We start from the raw sequence: 26,122 nt of genomic DNA on the forward strand, positions 1-26,122 counted from the left end.
CACATTCAAAAAGTAAGTGTTCTAATGGCTTTCAAGTCAACTCAAGTCAAATTTATTTATAAAGCACATTTAAAACAACCCACGTTGACCAGAGTGCTGTATAGACCTGAGCAGGTAGCTAAAGGCACAAATACCGACACAAACAACAAGGCACACAGGCACTTAACAGAATAGGCACAAGCCAAAAATCAGCCACATCAGGAGGATTCAAACGCTAGTGAATAAAAGTAAGTTTTGAGCCTTGACTTAAGTCAGTCTTGGGGCTGCAACCGCAAAGGTCACCCCTGAACTTTATTAGAAGTCATTTATTTAAGTCAAGTTCAGATAACATAACTCATATGATGTTATTATTTCTAGTAGTGGCTGTCGTTGTTGTGGTGTAGTTGCAGAAGAGGACATACAATGTTCTAATGCAGCTGTGGTATTTGAACGTCACATAATTGTTTTCAGATTGATGAATGAATTCAAAAATAGACCCATTTGGTCTTTGACTTATGTGAGGCGTCCATTTATTTGGTTTTTAAGGCACTTTCATGTAAGAGTTTCCAGTTGTAATTACAACTTGGATGTTGACGTGAGCACTATTTTCCAGTCCAAAACTCACAATTATGCTAGCTCAGGAAAGACATGAACATGGTATTAGGCGACATGGCTGTCGTTGTGAGAGTCACACAAGTCGAGGTGAGAACAAGTCGTAAACTACCCAGGACGCGTGTTAAGATGACATTGTAAAGCTTGATTTATATAAGGGGATACAGCATAGCCACAAAGCCTATGCACAAAGCCACAGAAGCTACAATGCAAGCTGTCCTGTAGTTGCCATGTGCCTCCTCAGAACTGTAACTATGGGGTGCCCCTTGGCGTAGGGGTTAAAATGCTGACCATTAACCACAGTGTCGCTGGTCCAGATTCGGCTGGGGTCCCCTTCCCTCCTCTTTGAAAAACATCTGTCTTATCTGTCCAATATTTGTCCATTGCTGTCCACAAAGGAGTGTCTCTTGTCCCTGTCCTTGAGGTCAGCAATTCACAAACATTGGACAGACATGTGGGTTTTGCTTCTGGTGCGTTGCAACCCATCATCATTATTTGAGGATGACCACACAGTCCACACAGGTATGTTTACTAGAAAATGATCTACTTTTGCCGTAGTAGTTTGGGTAACCGCTGTTCATATGACAAAATCAAACATCCCACACAGTTTAAAGGGCGCTGTTGCAGAACTGAATAAGTCACTGTAACATTAATATATCAATTAGATTGAGGAAACCCCAATACCCTTAATCAGCTATTGTCTTTTTGGCAGCCGACCAGTCTCAATGATGGTGAGTTGTTAAATGAACTGGAATAAGAGTGGAAAACAAATTGCTGAGAAGAGTAAGGTACAATAAGATTTTTTTTTAAATCAGTAAACAGGGTGCAAATCACATTAAAATTAAAAGCAGTACTTTCTCTATCACTAGTCAATGGTATGATTCCCATGAAAAAGAATGCAATTAGATGTGCCTGGCGGGTGAAGAATCAAAAATGTGAGTCCAAATCACTGGGCTTCAACTAACAAATATTTTCACTGGTCTAAAATGCCCATTACAATTTCCCAGTGGCCCAAATCCATTTATAAACAGCATATTCATGATTACAACTGCAGACTTAATGGATTAATGTAAGAATTCTTCTCAACATTCATTCTTGTAAGTATTCCGAGACTTACAAACTTTTGGCTAACATTTAAACTCGATGATTTATCACAGAGTGTAAAATTGGTGTTTTAGGCCTGCTAAATTTAGATAAAAGCTGCCTTACTGATGTGTCTCTTATCCCTACCTTGGAAATAAAAGTGCGATAAAAGTGTGTGAGCTTAATGTTACCAACCCAGCTAACAAACTTCCTAAGTCACAGGTAGCAAGAAAAGTCCTTATTGAATGAAATTTTTTACACATTTACAAGAACAAAATGCCAGGTGGGAGGAAAGGGCACAGTACAAAGAATAGAAATAAGCTTGTAGCTGTTGTGACTGACTAAGAATAGCATGTCACGGCTGGCTAGCGTGTTAGCAGTTGCCTGCAAGTAATCAATACTGTATGTCACCAAGCCTCTATAACCAAATATTTTGTGAAGACACGTAGATGAATTTTGCTATGCCATTTTTTGGTGTGATTGGGCCTTTACTGAATGTGAGAGACAAAACTACACCAATTTGATTCATTGCAATAGTATAAACTAGATCCCATTTTCTGCTAGTACAACACTCCGTCTGTATTTAAAATTGATGTGTTCAGTCAATTGTTTAGATTAGGTTGGTTATATTGTTTTAAATGGCTGTCTTTTTAAATAACCTTTACAAATGAAAAAAATGTTGAACATATCCTACAAATTAAAATTCAATTTCTCCTCCATTTGGGCAGGTGTTTGTTTTTTTTCTGTAAATGATTGTCTTGAGGTGATGGGTGTATTTGTGTGATATGGGTGAAAGGAGGATAGATGTGTTTGTTTATCAGTTGCTGACTCTGAGGCTTACCCCAGTCAGTCATGGGTCTTTCTGGGACACAGACATGGACACTGTTTGTCTGCCTGGGTTGGATGTCTTTGGGTCGGACTGTTTCAGAACCGTAAGTTTACCTGTAGTGTCTATAAAACTAGCAATAGCATGTAGTCTTTTTGTGTAATTTACAGTAGAAGGGCAGATGCATACCTACTGACTTACAATTTCTAACATGTCAGATCCAGTGAGTAATACTGTGTGTGTATGTACTGTGTGTTTCTTTGGCTATAGGCAGTACATGGTAGCAATTCCTGCAGTTCTTGAAGCTGGAGCTGAGACCAAATTCTGCGTGAATCTCCTGCAGCCCAATGAAACTCTAGTCATGACCGTCACTCTGGTCTCCCAAGAGAAGAACACAACCCTCCTCAAGGAGACATACAACACAGAGTTTCATACCTGCATTGATTTTAAGGTCAGCTCTCCAGATGTACAAAATACACGATTGCAAATCTTGTTGACCTTTGGTGGTATTTTATAACTTATACAGTAGCAAACACATACATTAGTAACACACAAACCACCATGAAAAGATAAAAAAAAAACATTTTAGAATTGTTTTAGACAGCCTACTTTTGTGATTTTAGGTTTTAAATAGATAAAAAAAAAAGAATATTCCAAAACTCTTTTTCAAGTTTTACAGTGTGAGTTAATGGTTTTCTCGGCTAGTGTCTGTAAAATATATTTCTGTTAAAGGCTCCTGAAGTGCAGAATAAAGAGGTGCAGAAACTGGAGGTGGAGGTACGAGGTGACACATTTTATTCAAGACAAGTCAGGAAAGTCATGATCAGGGTCTATCAACCAATGACATTCGTCCAAACAGATAAACCAATCTACCTTCCTGGACAAACAGGTAACTCTGAGCTGATCATCTATGATGTTGAACACAATATAGTACTATACGGGTTTCCCCTTCACAAACAATTGAAGATGTGCGTGTATAACTTGTATATGGACTTTTTCAAAATTTAAAAAGCAAAACAATAAAGAAATGACTGTTCAGATGTAAATTTGTATGCATTTCTCAAACTTTTTAATCATATGACATGTTGATAGATATCTGTCAGCTCTGGCTAGCTAACATGACACGTGGAATTCAGGTGCTAAACACCAACTACTAGCAGTATAACACTAGTTCAGAGTTAATACTTACAACTAGTGGGAAATTACTTTTGTCTGTATCTCAAACCATCAATGGGCAGCACAGGTTAAAAGCACAAATACCCAGAGACAAGTAGCGTTTGCATAAAAAAAGTCACACTAGCATGTGAAAAAAGAACATACAGTACCGGTCAAAAGTATGGACACACCCTCTCAAAGTGAGTAAGCAGTGTCACATGGTAATGTTTAAGACTGTGATGTGATAGCTACCACTGATTACTTTACAGTATCTAACTTAATAATGATTATGTCTGAGTGGACAGAAGATGTTTAACACTGCTGTATGTCATCTCTTTTGCAGTCCATTTCAGAGTCATTTCACTTGATACCAGGCTCAGACCTGCCAGTCGTCTGGTGAGTGAATTGTCTCTCCTTTCTTTCAGATTTAATTTATAAATCACAGTATTTGTGACACTATGTGACAACGGCACAAGTTTCAATTAGTGCCCCAGTGACCTGGAATATACACACCAGCTAGTTGTACTGAACAGAGGTTACGTAATGAAATGATCGACATGGGTGTGCTATTTAACCAGGACTATGTTTCTGATCAATCTGCTCCTGAACGAGGGTCAATAGTACAACCAGGGCCCCTTTAGGTAAACCTGCTTGTGCTGAGTTGAAAGATTTTTGCTGACGCTGTGATAAATCCGTCAACCCCTATCATGACTTTCTCATTTTCAACAGTTTGCAGCAAAGAAATCTGTTTGTATTGGAAATAACTGGAACTATACTAAAATTAAATAGAATTGTGTTTGTTTGTTTTTTCAAGAAAACTATTAATCAGAATGACTGATAATCTGAGGAAAAGCCTGTTTTATTTGAATGTCTATTAAACCTGTTTCATATTTTTAATTCATAAACATAAGAGCTCTAGTCTATATTGACTGTGTTGAACTCACGCAGTAAATACCTGTACAATGATTGAAAAACATCGGAGCCTTGACTACGTATCATCACTGATTTCTTAAATAAAGAAAAATGACTCGCAGTTCATCACTTTAACCTGGACTCAGAGGACACTGTGTGATGAGAACAATAAACCAACTCCTTTAACAAACCTCTCTCTTTCTTTTTTGCAGTACAATGTCATCGAAATTGAGGTAAGGCTATAATGACAATATCTACACCTCAACATACTGTATACTGGGGGATCTTAGACTGAAAGTTACTTTAAGATTGACTGATATACACCTACCTTGAAACAAGAGGAGATGTTTTAACATCAATACATTTGGTAATGACCCCTCAAATTTGGCTTTTAAAGAGTTGTGACAAGGGTACAACACAAACTGAGACAAGCTAGTTTACACTGGAACAACTTAAACATCTATGAAAGATGGCTGAGATAAGAGTAAGAGTAGTACATTATAAACAGCAAATGTGACTGATATTATAACAATACATACCAGAAAAACTACATTGAACTTTTTCTGGAGCTTTCAACAGCCTCTTACATTCTTCATCAGTAGAGGGAGTTGGTTGTTTTTTTTCTTTTTTTCACATTACCCAATTTTGACTCCTTAAAGGGAAACTTTGGTATCTTTAGCTGATTTCAACAACATGTGAACCCTCGTAAGATTTCAGAGTGAGACTTCTCCTTGAGCGAGACTTGATTAGATACAATAACAAAGAGACCGCATCAAGTATAAGGTAAAGAAAAATGTGTTATTTCTCTGTATGGTCCTTTCCTTAATGTTGTCAGACACTAATAATAACAATATGAGCCTGTCAGCAGCGAGAACAAGCACCTGTAGTGTAGATTACATTGCGGCCCGTTTAGTGGATGTCAGCTCACTCAATCCTGGACCAATTTCAAGAATTGTTGTCCCCATTAGTCACTTAGACACAAAATGATAGGAAAATAGGGGTCCATGGGACTTAAGTTAATATTTCTCTCTCTCTCTCTCTTTCTTAACTGCATTAAACTACATTCTAAGGATAAGGGCCAAATTCTGTTTGTCTGCCAACATACAGTACATACTGATACCAATACATCTGCCACTGGACTGGTATTTTTAGCCTGACAATACATTTGTCAGGATCTATTTGAGAATAATTTCAGATAATATGTTGTCAAAATGTAGGATGCAAGCTTTCTTAAAAGCACATTGAGTAAACATGATGTCAACAAGTACAATTTTACAGCAGTAAATGTATGGCCCAGTTTCATCTGCAGTCTTGCTGAGGGAGAAGAATCAGTGAGCAGCATGGTTAGCACTGTATTTCTGTGTGGAGTGTAAATGTCCTGTAAGTTTCCTATTTGTGTCTTAAATACATGTTCTTCCCATTCATTTAATTTAACAGGATGCTAACAGAAACCGGATTGGACAGTGGCTGAATGAAACCTCCAATGGTAAAATACTGCAGCTTTCTTACTCTTTGAACTCTGAGGCCCGTGAAGGATCCTACCAAGTTATTGTGACGACTGGTGAAGACAATATACACCACAGCTTCAAGGTGGAGAAATATGGTGAGTAATGGTTCATTTCTTTTACTTTTCATTTCAATCTATTTGTAATGTAGCAAGAATGCTAACGACTGTCTTTTGTCCCCAGTTTTGCCTAAATTTGATGTAAAAGTAATTACATCTGATGAAGTAAGTATTGAGCAGGAAGACATCACAGCTGAAGTATGTGCAAAGTAAGTAAAAGTCCTTTAAATATCTAAAATAGGCCCAGTTTGGTGAGTGAATGACTCTTTTTGAACAACACCTTGATGTTTATTATTTATTTCCATCTAATTAGGTACACATATGGACAGCCTGTGCCAGGCAGCGCTAAAGTTGAGATTTGCAGACCTCTTAATCACTATTTTTATGGAACCCCTGTAGACGACCCTGATCATGCAGAGAGAGAGATTGCTGCTCCATGCCACAAAGAGACAAAGCAGGTACAGTTGTTACAGTGACAGTCTAATCTCTCTGCTGAAATATCAAACAGAGAGAACACAGAAGCGATATATTTCTTATTATTATTTTAACTTTATTTTATTTAATATAAATTAATAATACATTTTATATATGTGAATCAAATTCCAGAAATTCAAAATTCATTTCACAGCATAAATCTTGTAGACAACTGATTTTCCTAAAATGCGTTTGGCTTCAGTTCCCTTATCAGAACTTTTTTTCTCATCTCTGTCGACTATTTGCATAAAACAGGAGCAAACAGCTGACGTGCTGGTTGTTTTTTCCCTTCCTGTTCTCCTTTTCCTTTAACTTGTTCTTCACTTGACTGTTTACATTCTCCTCTCTACTCAAAACACACTGTTTTCTCCTGTGGTGATTGTGACGTACCACATGATCAGAGCTGATACCACGTACACTCAGGTCTGTTCAGGTCCACTCGAGTATTGGACATATTGACATAAAGACACCAAGACCTGCGGCAGTAAAAGGAGACCCGACCCAGTTAGACCCAATTAGTTGAATTTGGACCCGTTCCCTCATCAGAGCCATTCCCTGATGAGCCAAGAACTATATTAAGCCGACTATCATTGAGGCACCTTTGCTATTCATGCAGCTATCCCTGCCCTTAGACTGTATATGTCTGAATATAATGTTTTTTAAAAATTAACACTTGAACTTTGAATAGTGAAAATGGTATGAAAAAGAATGTAGGAAATTCCAAAGTGTGTGAAGTTTAAAGTTTGAATGACATTTACAAGTCAATGTATGATGAATGGAGTATAGGGTATGAAATGGAGACAGTTTGAGCATTCCTTCAACTTCTTATTTTTTTGTACATTTTATTTGATCTTATTTCGTTTTCATTTCTAGATGGACAAGAAAGGCTGTGCCACTTTTACCATCAAGATGTCCACTTTCACAAAACTTGGCCAAAAGGTGCTGCATGATCGACTCATCCTCATAGCTGAAGTGGAAGAGGAGGGAACTGGTAAGTCTTATTAGATTTTATAATTTTTATATTTTAAAAGGGAATCAGTATATATTTTTTAAACTAGCAATATCATGTATTTATCCAATATGGTATACATGTTGTAACATGGAGGCATCTCGTGCAGGTATTTCACCCAAACAAGAGAAAAGAATACCTGTTTCATTTATTGTTGGAAAGCTGTCATTTATTGACACACCTAAGATTTATAACCAAGGATCAAATGTGGAAGGAAAAGTAAGTGCAAAATGTTATCTTCACTTCTTCCATGTGATTCTACATACAGCGTAACTGAAGCAATGAGTATTCTCAATAATGACATTTATTCTGACAGGTTAAAGCAGTATACTACAATGATACACCCATTGCTGACAAGCCGCTGTACCTGTTTAAGGGAGCAAGGTGGTCATCACATTTGCTACAGAATCTCACAACTGACAGCAATGGTATCGCTACCTTCTCATTAAGCACAGCTACCCTCCATGGAGACATCCGCCTCAGTGTAAGTAAGAGGTAGCATTAACAACCTGTCAGTCACATGAAAACTCTCTGCAACCCAACAGCTCGAACCTACAACGGCTTCTAAATATGCTGCATCTGACCAAGGTCTGATAGTAGCTGGTGGCCATATTGGAACAGTTTTGAACTATTTTTATACCAAAACCATTGGATTGGCTGTGATTTTACCACCAACCCAACTGATTCATTTTGTGCTTGAATGATGTAAGCTTTTTATATATCGTTTGTTAACTGTATTCGTTTACATCTGAATCACAGCCTTGGCCTTTAAATATAGTAGTATTAAAAAGCGGGCAAAGAAAAACACTTAATAGGAAAATATAAAAGAATAGAGAGGGACACAAAGCATTGATTAGTGAGAAAACAATAGGAAAATGATACTAGTTTAAACATAAACCAATTCACAGGACAGTTAGAGCGTTTCTAAAGCTTGCAACAACCTTAACCACCATGAGCTCATTTATAGTGTTTCTTTTCTATTCTGTAGGTCAGCAACAAACCAACACTGGAGTACCATGCCTATAGATCTAAACACTATGAGGTTGGAGAACACACGTTGTCTGAGGCCAAACAGTATTCTCGTGATACAAAGTCAGTCAGTTTCCTGGAGGTGAAGACGAAGGATAAATCACTTCCCTGTGACAAAGAAGAGGACATGTTCATCAAATACACTGTAGTTGGAGAGGCCCAGGGCTCTGCAGATGTGATGTATCTGGTGAGTGGTGGGTGAGCTATTTCTCAGCTTGTCCCCAGCTGTCTCCTCCAGAAACATGGACACTGATTTTGAGAAACGTCCACAAGCCTAAGAAGTGTCAGAACAGCTGTTTAGTTGTACCAAGCTGTTTAAAAGAGTTTGTAGATTCAGTTTTATTTTTTAAATTCTAAATGAACTATTATTACATCAGTGAAGTCAAATCCACAAAGCTGGATTTGTAGGTTAACAAAGTTAACTTTGGGGTAACTTTCATAAAGAAATCTTCATAATGACTTCAGTTGCAAGGAGCACGTTTCTGAAGGGTTATGGATCAAAACATTTGAAAGGACCACCTCCTCACCAGTCAGCTGTGGGGAAACAGTGAGTCCTACAGGATCCCAGTATGGACAAAATAGTGATGAGTATAGCAGAGCACATTCTTACAAACAAGTAGAAAAACTTCTTTTCATGACAATTTATTTCATTATGTTAGTAAATCTTTACATTACAAAGTGTCCCGCCCACAGCCAGTATAGCAGCTTCAAGTCTATTTTCCTCTGTTTGATGCTCATACTGTAACTACAGTGATGTTTTGAGAGCACTTCCAAAACACTGGTGATCTACACTCAACACTGTTCCTCAACACATTACTTTCCTATTGCAGGCTGCTCAACATGTTAAAATTTCAACCACATACTAGAGCCTAAAACATAGATAAACACTGATTTATAACATACTGCTTTTAGTATTTGGTTACTTTTTACATGTTCTGTGCACTTTTTTGTGTTGTGTTGTGCTATTTCTATTTCTGATTCTAGAGCTGTGTTTAGTTTAGTTTTTGTAACTTTCATCATATGAACTCATTACTTTAGCTGTACGACAAACTTTTTGACACAAACATTGCACACATATCCCACTAAGAACTTCATAACATGACAAATTACAACAGCAGACACTGTTGTATTCTGTTGTTAAAGGGAATGAGTGTTTAAAGTTAAGGTACATTATTCATTCTTTGTGTCACTTTCTCTCAAATTCCCCAGGTCCTATCCAGAGGAGCTATTGTCATGCAAGGCTTTAAACAGGTGGAAGTGCAAGATAAATCAGGTGGGCGACTTTAATCACAAGTTTTGGGAAGCATGTGAATGTAAGTTGTAAGACAGTTCATATAAGTTGGTTTGCTTTTTCAGTATCTGAGGGTGAGGTGTCCTTTAAGTTGAAAGTGTCTCCAGAAATGGCACCAGATTTCCGGGTTGTGGCTTACGCTGTCCTTCCCAGTGAGAATGTGATCGCCCACAGTGCTGACTTCTCCACTGAGAAATGCTTCGGTCACAAGGTCAGTGAGAGAGGAAGACGAATGTAGATGACTGTCTGTCAGACGTGGCTGTGGAGTCATAAAGGAATCATACACCTGCTGAATCACTGGTGATAATAATATGTAGCCTTCATTGAAAAGTTGTCACTCATCTGAAGTATTGGAGGGCAAGAGAACGTTGAGTTACTGCTACTAAAACAATTTCAGAAGTGCAATTACTGACTCTTCCTGCAAGAAGAAAGGGGATAAATATCAGTTGGCCAATAGGAGGATGTCAGTTCAATGAAAAGACCAGTGACTTGACCAAAAATGCCTCCTGTGTAAGGATTAATCTGGTCTTTTGGCATTTGTTAAAAATGTAAAGGAGTTGGAGTAAAATACACATTTGTGTCACATTGAAGGGATCACAGGTCCTCAGATCATACCTCTAAAGTCCAGATGGTGTGATGTGTGTTTTGTGTGTGTCTCAGGTGTTGCTGGAGTTTTCTCCATCCTCAGCTGTCCCAGGAGAGGAGAACACCATGCAGCTGACAGCCCAGCCAGATTCTCTGTGTGCTGTGAGTGCTGTCGATCAGAGCGTCCTCATCAAGGAGCCAGGGAAGATTCTTGATGCAGACAAGGTAACTGCTGGTATTAGTTAGTGTTTCTTTCTTTCATTTTCTCCCTTTTCTTTGTTTCCCTAAGTGTGTCCAAACTTTTGTCTAGTACTGTATGTGATACAGCTTTTCAGTATGATTCATTGCTGGTTTTGTGTTTTTACCCACTTGTACAGCACTTTGATATTCAGAAATAAGGTGAAGGCACTATTTTGACTGATATACTTTACATTCAGGCTTCAAGATAAAAGAGTGGGCCTCAGTTACCAGGAGTTCCCTAATCGTCAGCTCTGTAAAATAACAAATATGTTGCAGTTTATAGCTTTGAACCGTCTTTCTTTTCAGATATTTGGCTTGTTGCCCATCACAAAAGTATCCTCTATTCCACATGAAGTTGTAGATTCAGTAGAATGCTTGCATGTGAGACCCAGAAGATATGTTCTGCCATACCCCCGACATGACGAGAGAGATGATGCTCATACAGTTTTTCAGGTAATTATTACATGCGACAAAATTTCTCTTGTTGCATGTGATGAACTTTTCAGTGACATCTGTATGTTGTTGGATTATCTAGAATGTAGGGCTGAAGATGGCATCAAATTTGCTTTTATGCCTCGATTATGAAGAAGAATACGTCTTGTATGGTGAGTTGTTTTGTTTTTGTTTTGTTTGGTTTTTTTGATGGTGTTTTTGCTGTACAGTAAGACAGTTCATTGCGTCACTGCTGCTCTCCACTTCTGTTAGAATATTTTGATGGCTGCCCCCTAAAAGTCGCTGAGTCGATGCATCAGTCAATAAACCCCCGAGTCGACTTGCATTTTTTCAGTCAAATCTCTGGCTTTTTTTTTGTGTGTGTAATGCAGCATGATGGGCTGTAAACTTTTTCAGAATTGTGTCTCTAAATGACCTAAACACATAACTGTGATGGAAACTAAGCGAGAAGATGGAAACTGTGTGACGCAGAACAACTCTGTTTCCTGCTCTGAGCTCTGGGCTCCAGTGTTAAATGCAAGTCGGATAAACTCCTGTTTAAACGTACACATACCAGCGTCTCTGCCATCTCCTTTAAAATCCTGTATGATCGATTCTCCTGACAGCGCTGTCAGTAGCCATCAGGAGAGATGTTCCATGCGGGGCTTGGATTTTATAACTGAACTAACACCAGGACTTACACTTTTTATTTCTCTGACTGTGTAGAAATCTGATTTTTTCAGATGATGAACAACAGCATTAAGGTAAAACATGATTTGTATCAGTTTAGTGTGGGGTGGCTGCTCTGCAAGTGCGCTTGATTTGACTGTAACTGTGGTTACACACTGGGTGGAGACATAATATTTCTCATAGCAGGTTGTGTTGAAGAAAGAAACATATTAATAATATAATGATGTTTAGTATGTAGGCTTATCAGAACGAAATATATGTAATAAGATAAATATATACTGTAAATGAGACTACACCCCCCACTTGCCATGCTGACTCTACTCAACTGTGAAAATTCTGAGTCGGGGACAGCCCTAAATATTTTCTAGTTTCTTTTCAGGTATAAGTTACGGGGTGGGCAGTGCTGCTGAAGATGTTGAAGTGGAGTGGGAAGGAGTAAGATCCTATTCTCCTCCTCCTCCGCCAATAGAGACAGTTCGCACTTTCTTCCCTGAGACTTGGATATGGGACCTGGTGGAAGTTGGGTGAGTTTCTGTCACAAGGGGTTTTGATAGTCATGAAATGGAAAAAATGAGAGTCTGAGGATAATAAACTGTGGATGTATTAAGAGAATTGGATACTGTGTTGCAAGATGGCACCCCATTCATTACAAGTTGCCCACTGGGCCCATAGAAAGATGTTTTTAACTGGCTGACTTCCTGCACACATTAATGGTATGGAAATACTTTACTGATGCTTCTTGGAGACTTTTTCATTTTGACCTCTGATCTGTTGATCCAGAGAGTCTGGAACGAAGGATGTTTCCGTCACTGTCCCAGACACTATCACCACCTGGGAGACGGAGGCTTTCTGTCTTTCCCCTCATGGTTTTGGCTTGGCTCCTCGTAAAGAGTTCAAGGTCTTCCAGCCCTTCTTCCTCGAGCTCAGTCTGCCCTACTCCATCATCCGGGGGGAGCACTTTGAACTGAAGGCAACCACCTTCAACTACCTGTCTAGCTGCATCATGGTAAGTCATATTTTTACAGATTTATTAGTGTTACCTGACATGACATAGTCTGCCACTATAATATTCTTTGTGCGTTGATCTTGCTCTTTCATTAACAAGACCATGCTAGCTGCTCTGTGAGGCTGTACATTTGAACAGTGCTCTTTTGTGCTAAATGCTACTGTCGGCATGCAATGAGTGGAGCAGAGTGGAGTGAACAAAGATATGTTATTAATAATCACACTTATTTAAGTAGTGTACTGTTATTTTGACACACAAAGCACATGTATTATGCTGTGTCATATGTTTTATTCCTAGCAGTGGGACTGTTTTTAATCAGGTTTGGTTGGCTACATACAGGCTGCAGTAAGCAAATGCCATATGCTAAACTCCAGTTTTATAATTAATGTTTGTCTCTCTTAAACAGGTCACTGTGACTCCAGCCCCCTCCTTAGATTTCACCCTCACTCCTCTCTCTGGTAACCAGTACACATCCTGCCTGTGTGGCAATGAACGCAAGACCCTCAGGTGGACCATGGCCCCCTCAGCCTTAGGTGAGCATCAAGCTTTTATCCATCAAGGTCTTCAGGATGCCCTGAAGCTGTCCTGGCTGTCCCTCTTTTACCAGCACAACTCACAAGTGTTTTGACACTTTTAGAACTTCCAGCATCTGAGAAAATTATCAATCAAGTTTTATACACGGGTATATGATGTTTTTTTAGGGGTTGTGAATGTGACTGTGAAAGCTGAAGCTGTGACATCCGAGGTTTCATGTGACAATGAGATCGTGACTGTGCCAGACAGAGGTCGCATCGACGTGGTTACACGATCTCTCATTATAAAGGTTGGTACCCTAAAACTAAGATGACAAAGAAAACCATTTCATTTTGTATTAAATCTAAGATAAAAGTAACACTGGAACTCACATTATTTCCTATCTCATTTCCTCTCAGGCTGAGGGAACTGAGAAGACAAAGACCTACAACTGGCTGCTCTGCCCTAAAGGTCAGTATGGGTGAGGCCAGGCATCAAACGTTTTGTAAAAGTTAGAAAGGGTGCCCTAGATTACATGTCAAACATGTAACTGAGACATTCATTACTTGCAAAAAGGTAGTAATTACAGTATATTTATGGCAATTGTTTCAAGTTTAGTACAAGTGTCTTCTTTTAAATGTCATTACTTAAATACATTTTATTACATTTTATCATAAACTCATTACACCCAAAGAACCTTCAGTTTTGTGGCATTCATCTATCTTATTTCCTATCAGTGGTGGAAAAAGAATTCAGACCATTTACTTAAGTAAATATACCAATACAGCAATGTAAAAATAATCCATTACAAGTAAAAGTCCTGCATGAAACATCCTACTTAAGTAAAAGTACATAAGTTTTAGCAGCAAAATGTAGTTAAAGTAAATGTAGGTGACTGGTCCTTCTAACTGATATATTATATATACTTATTATATAAGATGAAATACATCTTTGATTTTTGGTGAAATATTGGATCATTTGAACATTTATTGAAATGAAACCATGTGAGAAGTTTAGAGGGAAAAATCACTATTTGGTGGAGCTGTTAACAACTCATAGACATGTGAAATGTGACCCCGACTACACACTGCTTTATGTAAGATGTCAAAAGCCAAAAAAGTTGGAAACCACTGGTTTCATCTTTAATGTGTTGTATTTTAAAAGCTTGTTATATTATCCATTGTGTCAAATCTTCATCTAAAAAGTAACTAAAGCTGTCAAATAAATGTGGTGGAGTAGAAAGTACAATATTTCCCACTGAAATGTAGTGGAGGTATAATACTCAAGTAAAAGTACAAGTATTTTAAAATTTACCTAAGTATATTACTTGATTAAATGTATTCAGTTATTTTCGTCACTGCAATTGATGATCCACTGACTTCACCTTAAATCTAAATAACCTTGTTTTAGTTGTGACCTCTGCTTTCTGTCTCTAAGCTGACTGTTTTCTGTCTGTACACAGGGGAGGCTTTGACAGAGGAAATAGATATACACCTCCCTGAGAACATGATTGATGGATCTGCCCGTGCCTCAATATCAGTCCTGGGTAAACAACTATTTGTTTTATTGAGTGTTGCTTTAACTAAACAAATCCTTAAGTTTAACAAGCATCATAAAGAAAGGCATCAATAACAAAAAAGTACATTAGAGCTGGAGTGTCATATTATGTTTTGGTTTTATACTTCAACCATTGCAGTTCCATGTAACACATAAAGCAGATTTATAGTCAAAAATGTGCATGAGTACTAGTGATTGCAGGATTATACTTGTACAAGGAACACAACAAATGCAACACAGTCATGGGAAAGAATACAGAAACTCCTTTTGTGCACTGCCTGCTGTATCTGCTCTTTTTGAAGCTTGTTAACATGCTTCCAAGAAAAATAAGCACAAATTTTGCTTGAAAAAAACCCCCACGTGATTTATGTGCAAAACATCTGACTTGCTGTTTCTAAGCAAAAGAAGGCTTTAGCTCATCTTTTTCTGTGATTAATTTCGTTCAATTTTTTTTAACTATATATATAATATTTTTCAAATAATGAAAATACATCTTCACAACTTCACAACTCTTACAAACATTTTCAGTGCTGTAAAACCAAAAGAAAATATACTTAGATTACTAGTGTTTATGAGATACATTTAGGGTGAAAGGTGAGGTTAGTTACATGTTCAGGCTTAGTGAGTCAGTGTTTTTGTGCAGGTGACATCCTCGGCCGGGCCCTGAAGAACCTGGATGGACTGCTGCAGATGCCGTATGGATGTGGAGAGCAGAACATGGCTCTCCTGGCTCCCAACATCTACATCCTCCAGTACCTGAAAAACACCCAGCAGCTGACCCCAGCCATCATGGAAAAGGCTACAGGCTTCCTGACCAGTGGTGAGTCTCTGAGCAACACCCTCAAACCTGACTAACATTTTTCATCAAGTTGTGATAATATTCACTTTGCTGTTTATTTCTTGGCTTGGCAGAGAGGTTATCTTTCAAATGACAAAATTACATGTTCAAAAAGTGAGCTAAGAATATTAAAAAATATATTTTGGTGTTTTTAGTTACAAACAGCATGAAAAAGGTAGATACCAAGTGACCTCATTAGATTTATCAGTTTACTTACAACTTAATGAAAATAATTAGTTTCCAACACGCCTACTTGTTGAATCTGATTGGTCTGGAGGCCCTGAGAGGATTTCTGATAATAAGCTTTACTTTTCTTTTTCTCAGATTTGTCATTATAACAGTCCCTAAAGAAAAGAAACACACACACACATAAAAAGAAGAAAAATGTGGGCTCTTACCTTAAAGTCCAATATAAAATCTACAAAACTGAGATTGTGAAAATGACTGAAAGGGACTGAAAGAGTTGAAGATGGTGTATTGAGAAAAATTGTAGATGCTCATAACTACTGTATATAGTCAGAGAATACATGTAGCGTGATTTGGGACAACTGAGTACAAAAATAACCGACATTCAATTGATATACAGTTTATATATTAGGGATATGCATCAATTTTAATGTCAAATACTTGTGCTTTTACTGGAAGTTGAACAATTTGAACAAAATTAGACTGAGAAACATTATTAGTATTTATAGTTTAAAACTCAAAAACTCAGAATGATCAGATTTGATTGACAATGGCCTGACAGCATAAGCAGTAAACCCTGCAACCGTCATTGCATTTTGTTTCAAATATTGCTCCTTTGTGATTAGTGCACGTGAAAATGTGACGTCACCGTTTTCCAACTGAACCACGCTCAGTTCAAGCCAGTGAGAAGAGCACAGGCAAAACAAGCACAGAGAGACTTCTCTTGTGTGAAATAACCAAAACTGCTCTAAATTTGGCAGTAAATCGTGTGTTCATGTGGAACTTCATGGCTCGTGGTGCGAAATTGTCTGAGAAAATATGTCTTTAACAAATAGGTAAATACATTTTGGGCAAAGTGAGGCTGAACATATCACATGCTGTCAAACTTATGGAGCCATCATGAACAAATTCACCCCAGATGATAACCTTAATATTGAACTTGCTATTAAATCTGAAAGTGTGTGTATCCTTATAGCTTTAATAAGCATACTTTTATTGTTGCACAGGCTACCAGAGACAGCTGAACTACAAACATGACGATGGCGCTTACAGCACATTTGGAGCAGGAACGGGGAACACTTGGTGAGAACATTACTGAATCACATGCTGTACTTAGAGTATATGTACATGATGTGATCATTGGCAGCTGATGGCTTTCATCTTTCTGCAGGCATTAGTGTATTAGTTAGTGTATTGTGGTGACTATCATGAGACAATACACAGTTCAAGTGCTTCCTCTTGTTCTGCTGTCTCAGTCAATGTCTAACCTTGTTTTTATATCCTCAGGTTGACTGCTTTTGTGCTGAGATCCTTTGTCAAAGCAAAGTCTTTCATCTACATTGACCCAGCAAAGATTGAAGAGTCTAAGACTTGGCTGGAGAGTAAACAACGTCAAAATGGCTGTTTCGAAAAGTCAGGAAAACTCTTTAATAACAGAATGAAGGTACTGTTAAAGGGGATCAGGTCATTAGTAACTAATGCCAGCCTGAATATTAGATGTACAAAGATGATATTATTTATAATACTTCCTCTTAACAGGGTGGTGTGTCTGATGAAGTGACTCTCAGTGCTTACATCACTGCTGCCTTCTTGGAGATGGACATTGCCAAAGATGTGAGCACAATCTTCACAAATATCTCAAGTTGTTTTCACTGAAAACTCAAGTTTCATTTCAAGTAAATTTTCCATAATCTCACTTTCATCATGTCTTCCCAGTGTGCAGGTTTTTAGTTTAATTTTTTGCTAGCAGTGATATCTTTCAAAAATGTTCTTGGTAATATTACTGCAGGCAGAAAACAGCCTCACCTTTATCCACAATCCAAAATGCTTCCAGACATTACTTCAGCACTGCTCAGTAGTCTCAACCATAGATCAGTCCATTAGAAGACGACATCCATTTTTATTGGCAGTCATCTAGGAAAGTGTTTTTAATAGCCGTGATAACGCAGACCCAGACTACATGTAGTTAGTGCTACATGAAGTGAGAAATTGTCTTTGTGTGTCCAAAACCATCCATGCAGCACTGGGTTAAAAGCACAAAAGCATCCCTCACAGAAATAATGTTAGCATTTTCTTTTTTAGGTAACATTAGCACATATGAGATACCTGCTGTTTGCTTACTGCAAAAATTACTACAACAAAGAATTTAATAAGTATTATTGATTTTTATATTATTATCAGCTCATTGTTTACATAAAATTATTATTTGACTTTCACAGCAGAAACCTTGGACGCTTGATATAACTCCCCATTTTATTTATTGCTCCTGTTAGTGCTAATGTTTTGTATTCAGAGCAAAAATTAATCCTACTAACACACAATATTACCTGCCCTATAACACTTAATAACCTAACGATGAATATGTTTCTTCTGCAACTGGGAAGAGTTTGATGAAACAATTAGCTCTGCTAACTGGCTATGGTTAGCAGCTAAACAGTAGCAACCACAGCACACACAGCACAGAAAAAAAACAGAGAGTAGTATATTCACCATCCAAAACAGATTTTAAAAAAACCTTTCACACTGAAACTCACTCTGTTTGGTTGGTTAGCATTGTTGGCTTCACTTGGGGATGTCATTGTGCTGGAGCTCAATGTTGGTCTGTGTTGGTGGTGGTTTTGCTACCTCTGTATCAGTCTTTGTCATCCAGTTTAGCGGTGCTGTTAAATAATTTGTCACTGCTGTGCTGCTGTAACTTTGATTTATGCACTTCGTCCTTGAAGTCAGAATTGTCTCAACAACAATAATAAGTCCCCATTGAAACTCACTGAGCGGAAACTTATTTGATGCCTTAATTCATTTACGTTTCTTTGAATAAAAGAATTTGTTAACATGGCAGTCAAAGGCATTCAATGAATTGTCTTTGGTCCATGGGAAAACATAAAATGAACAAGTTGTGTTTAGATCAATCAAAATCAGTTGAGTCATAAGAAGATATACTACAATGTGATTTTTATCTGTTTCAGGATCCTGTGGTGAAGAAGAGCTTGTCTTGCCTTAAGGAGTCCACCAGTGACCTCAGCAACACCTACACTACAGCTCTGCTGGCATACGTCTTCACCCTGGCTGGAGACATGGAGACCCGTGCTCAACTTCTACAGCACTTAGACACGGTTGCATCAAAAGACGGTGAGTCATCCTCCTAAATGAAATCACTCTGACTTCATCACTGTGAATGTAGCTCAACTTGTGCCTGTTTATCTGTCATCTGTAATGATCTGTCTAAGCATGTTTTGTTCTTGAGGACAAGGCAAGGCAAGTTTATTTGTATAGCACATTTCAACAACAAGGCAATTCAAAGTGCTTTTCATAGAGCATAAAATGCATCAAGACAGAATATAAAAGCAACACAAGTAAAACAAGACATTTAAATACAATTAAAAAGTGTTGAATTTGGAAATAAAAAGAAGCTAAAATAGAATAAGACAGATAAAACAGGAGAATAAAAGTTACAGTGCAGTGTAAAATATTAACCCTCAAATTTGGTTTAATAAAAGGCAGTGGTAAACAGAAAAGTCTTCAGCTGTGATATAAAAGAACTGAGAGTTGCAGCAGACCTGCAGTTTTCTGGGAGCTTATTCCAGATATGTGGAGCATAAAAACTGAACACTGCTTCTCCATGTTTAGTTTCTACTCTGGGGCCAAAAAGCAGACCTGTCCCAGACGACCTGAGAGGTCTAGATGGTTCATAATGTAGCAGCAGATCAGAAATGTAATTTGGCCCTAAACCATTCAGTGCTTTATAAACCAACAGCCGTATTTTTAAATAAATTCTTTGACAGACAGGAAGCCAGTGTAAAGATCTGAGAACTGGAGTTATATGATCTACTTTCTTGGTCATAGTGAGGACTCGAGCAGCAGTGTTCTGAATCAGCTGCAGCTGTCTGATTGATTTTTTTTAGGGAGACCTGTGAAGACAGCGTTACAGTAGTAAAGTCTGCTGAAGATAAATGCATGGACAAGTTTTTCCAAATCCTGCTGAGACATAAGTCCTTTAATTCTTGTTTTTATTCCTTCTTATTCTTCAGATGATAGTAGGTTTGTAATTGTCTTAATGTGGCTGTTGAAATTCAGGTCTGAGTCCATGACTACACCAAGATTTCTGGCTTGGTTTGCAGTTTTTAACATTATCGATTGAAGCTGAGTGCTGACTTTTAATTGTTCTTCCTTGGCTCCAAAAACAATTACTTCAGTTTGGTTTTTCTTTAACTGAAGAAAATTCTGGCACATCCAAACGTTGATTTGTCCAATGCACTTACTCAATGCTTGTATTGGACCATCGTCCCCTGGTGATATGGTTATGTAAATTCGTGTGTCATCTGCATAACTGTGGTAACATATTTTGTTGTTTTCCATAATCTGAGCTAGTGGGAGCATGTAGACGTTGAACAGCAGAGGACCCAGAATGGAGCCTTGGGGAACTCCGCATGTCATTTTTGTCCCTCAGATGTGTGATTACCTATAGACAAAAAGTATTCCCTTTCCTTTAAGTTGGATTCAAACCAGTTCAGTACTGTGCCAGAAAGTCCCACCCAGTTTTCCAATCTGTCTAGTAATATGTTGCGGTCAACCGTACTGAGATCCAGTAATACTAATACTGTAATTCTGCCACTGTAATTCTGTCAGTGTTTAAGTGTATGTCATTGAAGACCTTAATAAGAGCAGTGTCAATGCTGTGATGTGGTTGAAATCCTAACTGGGAGACATCAAAACGGTTGTTTAGTGCCACAAAGTTGTTCAGCTGTTGAAAAAAGGTTTTTTTTAATGATTTTACTTAAAAACAGGAGGTTTGATATGGGCCTATAGTTGCTCATTAATGAAGTGTCTAGATTGTTCTTTTTCAAGAGTGGCTTGATGACGGCAGTTTTCAGGGTGTGTGGGAAGACACCTGAGAGAAGAGATGTGTTGACAGTCTGTAGGAAACAATTTTGAAAAAGCCTGTGGGCAGAATATCAAGGCAGCAATAGGAGGATTTCAGATGTTGTATAATGTCCTCCAGGTTTTTGTGGTTGATCGGATGGTATTGTATCATACTACTCAAATTAATTTTAAGTGGACACAGGGATAACACATATCCTGCTCCTGATATGGAGGCACTGACTGCTTGTCTAATTTTCTGAATTTTGTGAGTGAAAAAGGAGGCAAATTCATTGCAAGCCTTGGTGGATAGATGTTCAGGGGCAACTGATACAGGAGGGTTTGTTAGCCTGTCGACAGTAGCAAATAAGGCACGTGCATTATTATTGTTTTTGGCAATGATGTCAGAGAAGAAGGACCACCTTGCATTTCTCAGTTCCAAATTATAAATGTGATGTCTCTCTTTATAGATTTGTTTTTCACCTGCATTCAGCTTTTCAACACTCTTTTTTTCCATTCTGACCAGCGTGGCATTTCTCCATAGAGAACTTTTCTTACCAGAGACAACCTTAACCTTAGTGAGTGCAATGGCATCAATAACATTTGTAATTTTAGAGCTGAAATTATCTACACACTCATTGACTGAGACCCAAGAGACGGCCGGTGTGGAATAGAAAGCCTAAATAAATATTTCACTTTTGTTTTCAGTGATATACTGTTTTGTGATTACCTCTGTTTGAACATTTGTGTGCATGGAGATAGCACTCTCAAAGAAAACACAGGAATGATCAGAGAGAACAACATCAGTCACTACAACCTTAGAAATGTTCAGACCCTTAGAGATGATTAAGTCCAGAGTGTGCACCTTGTTGTGTGTGGGCTCTGTCACATGCTGAGTCAGTCCATAGTTATCGAGAATATAACACAGTTTTTTAGTCCCTCTGTCCTGGGGGTTGTCAACATGGATGTTAAAATCACCAACAATAACTACACAGTCAAAGTCAGTACAGATAATAGACAGCAGTTCAGCAAAATCATCAAAAAAGGTAGCGCAGTATTTAGGTGGCCTGTAGATACTTAGAAATGTAGCTCTAGAGGAGGAATTCGACAGGAAAACTATGCTTGACTATGGACACATAGTACTCTCATGCTGCTCATTCCACCTTAAAACAACTTGATGCAGTTTACCACTGTGCCCTGTGTTTCATTGGAGGAGATCACTGTCATCAGAAAGTCAGGAAGTGGGTTGGTCCTCACTATGAACCAGAGAACTACACACTACCATTTTTGTTTCTACATGTCTCCCACTAAAGATCCCTCAGCATATTACATCTCTTCTCAAATTTAAAACTACAGCTTATCAGTACCAGGTCAGGCTAACTTTTGAAACCCCATGAGTAAATACTGATTTTGGAAGACTACCATTTCATTTTCATGGACATTAAAACTTGAAAGTCTCAGCCCATTTGATGGATGTACAGATACAGTATATCTGACCGATTGTGTGATGTGTGGCTTCTCTGTTTTATTTCTCCTGCTTTATTTGGATCCTTCTCGCAAAAGAGATCCTGATCTCAATGAAACTACCTGATTAAATAAAGGTTATATGTTGTGAATGGCTGTCTTTAGGGGGCCGGCTTCGCTGGTCTCAGACAGCAACAGAAACGTCAGCCTCTCTGTCTGTGGAGATCAGCTCGTATGTCATACTGGCAAAACTCATCGCCTCCCCTACTGCTGAAGACCTGGCCTACACCAGCCGCATCGTCAGATGGCTGACAGACCAGCAGAACTCTTATGGAGGCTTCTCCTCTACACAGGTACATTCAAAACAGCTGATTGTGGAACTTTGAGTCAAACATACAGTACAGGGATAGATTTATAAGAAAATGGAATTGTGTAAATGTGAGCTACTGTTTTCATAGAGCTTGTGGCCACAATCTGTGTTTTCATCATCTGATTTACTAAGATGGCACCTCATTATGCAAATTAGCAGTTTGACTGATTTTGATTACAAAATAGTTGCTTGGCAACTCCACCTGAGAAAACTGTTAGGTATTACTCATAAATGATGATATTATGATCTTTAGCATATATGTAATTATTAATACATTAGGAGGCAATAAACACGTTCATGGGAAATGAAAAGCAGATGAAGTGACACAATAAGACTAATTAAAAATGCACAAAATATACACAAGGCACCACAACTGGTGGAGACAGAGAGAGAGAAGGATGGAGCAAAAGGTTCATCAGATCAGACCTGTGCAGGTTGTGGTGGATGTTGTGTTGATATGGATCCTGACATAAATGCAGCCCAACACTCACTTAAATGTCTCAACAAAAGAAAGATTTGTAGTTGCAGCCTATAGTGATGATATAGTTCATTGATGGTAGAGTTCAAATTTGAATTTGATCAACACAAACCAAAACTTCCCCTTCTATTGTTTTCTGCATTACAGTAGTCAGATACTGTGTTTGTTAATAAAAGCCTATTTTTTTGTTTCTAATAAGCAGTTTGTTATATTCAAACCTATGTTTAATGCATGTTTATTTTTCTCACTACAACTTTCCTTGCGGTTCTTGTAAATCCCATCCCATGTTTATGCCTCCGTTTCAGAGGCAGAGAATTTTCCATGCAAAACTGACCTTAGAAATTATGATTATAATTTGATTTCAGTGATTGTATCACACCAAGGACAAAAGCAGTATCATAGTCTATTAACTTCAAATCACATATACTGAGCATTACTTTCCAGATTTAAATCATAACTTTCCTACCTTTAGGCAGCCATTACTATCAATTGATCAACATCTTCGAGAGACTTGAAATTGATAAATCGTGCCCTCAGAATTTTATGGTTCTATCTGACATTTTTGTCAAAAATTAGTTATTCATTTGAAAGTATTCTTTGACATGTTATTAACAGTTTGTGTAGGTTTAATTTTGTTTTCTGCATTATTGGCCCTAAAATTTGAGAAAAGAAAATGTTCTCTCTCAAAAATCAATCTCTAACTAGACTACATGGTTTCATCTGCGAAGCACCAATCAGAGCTGGACAGAAGGACCAATCAGGTTCCACCTCTTCACCATTTAACCTCACTGCTCTGTGACTGTGGCATGGATGAATAATAAGAGCTGGATAGGGCGCTGCCACTCAGCCTTGCAGCTGATTTTGCCCAGTGGCCACTCACAGTATTGCAGCGAAAAATCCCCCTGCAGCCTAAAAAGCATTTTCCCCATAGACCACCACTGTAAAACAGACGTCTGTAAAACTGTTGACAGGACACTTCGAACTGCAAACAACGTCAATTATGACTCTTTCTATTGTGAACTTTTGATTCATGTAGGTTTTATATTTGTAAAACTTTCCTCAAGCCGAGAAAAGCGATTTAAAAATCCATGACGTCATCACAATGTAAAGTCTATGGGCCAAGCAGGGGAAACACTACTGCACATATTCAGCGGGCAGCACAACACGGAAGCAAACCTGGAAGCTAGAAACTTTTTCTGGCGTATGCGCCAGGCAAGCAATTCCTGTTGGAGTGAATAGGCGCCATTTTTAGTTCAGTATCCAGCTCTTATAATACATCCATGGACTGTGGTTGAATGAGCTGAAAACATCATGAAATGCTGCTCAGTCTTAAGTTTTTCCAAATTGATTAATTTTATCAAAATAATTCAGTAAGACACTGATACAATCATCGAGTTAAAGTCAGTTCTCTTTCATAATATTCGTTTCGATGTCTCACAATGGGATGCATGCCTCGCTGCAGACCTCAGAAGCATTAATCTCATTACTTAAATAGTTGCTGCGGACGACACAGTCTCATTCAAACACCTCTTCTCACTCGGAGCATATCTTACGTCAGGAGCTAGCTAGCTTAACTGTCCACAGACGGATCTTACTTAGCGTCTGTAGCTGGACTATGGACTATGGAGAAGATGAAGATGACGCCGCGGATATCTGCATATCAGAGGATGAAGAGGACGACAACATTTTCATCACTCCAGCCTGGGCTGCGCAACCCGGGACCTCCACCGCCTTTCGGGATGGAGATGAGAGTAGCACACCAGCTTCTCCTCTCCCCAGCTCAGACTTGCTCGACGTGTGCAAATGTGCTGCAGACCGACTGGCCATCCCCTGGCCTGCTGTCATAGCGGAGACCACCAGATCCCGCTACGAGAGGAAGAAGTTGCCCTTGGCTAAGAGTGCGACAAAGCAACTTCTCCCCGTCTTCCCGGAGCTGCTGGATGAGGTTGCGCGTTCATGGAAGGACCGCCCTCACACCAGCAGGAGCCCAATACCCGGTGCCTCGTCCCTCGACTGTGAAGCGATGGAGAGCTGGGGTCTGCTCCGTATGCCTCCGATGGAGCCTCTCATTGCCACCCACCTTCACCCCCGGCTGTCAACGATGTCCTCTAGGAGCCCTGCACTGCCATCTAAGTCTGACCGGTTTCAGTCAGCCCTGACTGAGAAGGCTTACAAAGCGGCAGCACTTTCGGCCAGAGCGCTCAATGTCCTCTCCATGCTCATGGCATATCAGGCGGAGATATGCGAGGATTTTGCACGGACACAGGACCCAGCTACGTGGGAGGAGATACCGGTTCTTACCGACCTGTGTCTCCGTATCCAACGCTGCGCAGTCCAGGCCACGGGAAGAGCGATGGGAACAATGGTCCTACAGGAACGAGCGCGGTGGCTAAACCTCACCAACCTGTCGGACAGAGAGAAGGACGATATCCTGGACATGCCCATCGTCCCAGAGGGTATCTTCGGCTCTGCACTAGCTTCTATGCAGCGGCGATGTGAAGCCAAGAAGAAGGAGGTCGAAGCTCTCCAGCTTTGCCTCCCCAGTTCCCTCTCCACCTGTGTAGCGAAAAACCTTCGCTCAGGCTGCTTCCCAGGTTCCGCAGTTTAAAATCCCTAAACAGCCGAAACCTCAGCCAGCCCCGTCTCTGTCACCCAGACAGGAGGCTAGGACCAGCTGGCCCAGAAAAGCCCCAGCTCCGGCTGCAGCTCCGCCGGCACGACCCGCTCAAGCTGCCAGCCTGCAGGCCAGGAAGAAGAAGAGAGCGGCTTGACAGCACCTCTCTCCACCGGTGATGCAGCTAGACGTTCCCCGTTCTCCAGCTCCACCTGTTGGGCTTTCATGTGTGCTTTCAGGGGCCCCCCACACCCCCGACTACCAGTTGCCGCGAACAGTGCCAGAGCGGGCAGTGAGGAAAGGAGACTACGGTGCAGAGGGTTCAGCTGTTGCCCCTCTCTCATGTCTCAAAGCACGC

At 39.3% G+C, this 26,122-nt stretch overlaps 1 protein-coding gene across 3 annotated transcripts in view; it reads left to right on the forward strand.

The window, feature by feature from the left end:
• The first annotated feature begins 836 nt into the window (after window positions 1-836).
• LOC121898488 (alpha-2-macroglobulin-like) overlaps window positions 837-26,122 on the forward strand; it is a 29,637-nt gene continuing 4,351 nt past the window's right edge. The window contains exons 1-30 of one of the 3 annotated variants that reach the window (XM_042413608.1): window positions 1,647-1,688; window positions 2,496-2,606; window positions 2,771-2,951; window positions 3,233-3,389; window positions 3,999-4,051; window positions 4,780-4,800; window positions 6,005-6,170; window positions 6,256-6,340; window positions 6,445-6,589; window positions 7,479-7,596; window positions 7,724-7,833; window positions 7,931-8,098; window positions 8,603-8,830; window positions 9,853-9,916; window positions 10,000-10,145; window positions 10,595-10,744; window positions 11,066-11,212; window positions 11,295-11,364; window positions 12,261-12,405; window positions 12,662-12,887; window positions 13,294-13,420; window positions 13,589-13,710; window positions 13,820-13,871; window positions 14,863-14,946; window positions 15,601-15,777; window positions 16,989-17,064; window positions 17,269-17,425; window positions 17,521-17,595; window positions 18,948-19,110; window positions 22,468-22,655. In XM_042413608.1, the coding sequence (XP_042269542.1) occupies window positions 2,527-2,606; window positions 2,771-2,951; window positions 3,233-3,389; window positions 3,999-4,051; window positions 4,780-4,800; window positions 6,005-6,170; window positions 6,256-6,340; window positions 6,445-6,589; window positions 7,479-7,596; window positions 7,724-7,833; window positions 7,931-8,098; window positions 8,603-8,830; window positions 9,853-9,916; window positions 10,000-10,145; window positions 10,595-10,744; window positions 11,066-11,212; window positions 11,295-11,364; window positions 12,261-12,405; window positions 12,662-12,887; window positions 13,294-13,420; window positions 13,589-13,710; window positions 13,820-13,871; window positions 14,863-14,946; window positions 15,601-15,777; window positions 16,989-17,064; window positions 17,269-17,425; window positions 17,521-17,595; window positions 18,948-19,110; window positions 22,468-22,655 (3,681 nt within the window). In that variant the 5' untranslated portion in view covers window positions 1,647-1,688; window positions 2,496-2,526. Of the gene's footprint in view, window positions 1,323-1,610; window positions 1,689-2,495; window positions 2,607-2,770; window positions 2,952-3,232; window positions 3,390-3,998; window positions 4,052-4,779; window positions 4,801-6,004; window positions 6,171-6,255; window positions 6,341-6,444; window positions 6,590-7,478; window positions 7,597-7,723; window positions 7,834-7,930; window positions 8,099-8,602; window positions 8,831-9,852; window positions 9,917-9,999; window positions 10,146-10,594; window positions 10,745-11,065; window positions 11,213-11,294; window positions 11,365-12,260; window positions 12,406-12,661; window positions 12,888-13,293; window positions 13,421-13,588; window positions 13,711-13,819; window positions 13,872-14,862; window positions 14,947-15,600; window positions 15,778-16,988; window positions 17,065-17,268; window positions 17,426-17,520; window positions 17,596-18,947; window positions 19,111-22,467; window positions 22,656-26,122 lie in introns of those variants that run through there. The other 2 variants (XM_042413610.1, XM_042413609.1) reach the window with 2 other exon arrangements.

Source organism: Thunnus maccoyii, chromosome 6, assembly GCF_910596095.1.
Source record: "Thunnus maccoyii chromosome 6, fThuMac1.1, whole genome shotgun sequence".
Lineage (NCBI taxonomy): Eukaryota > Metazoa > Chordata > Actinopteri > Scombriformes > Scombridae > Thunnus > Thunnus maccoyii.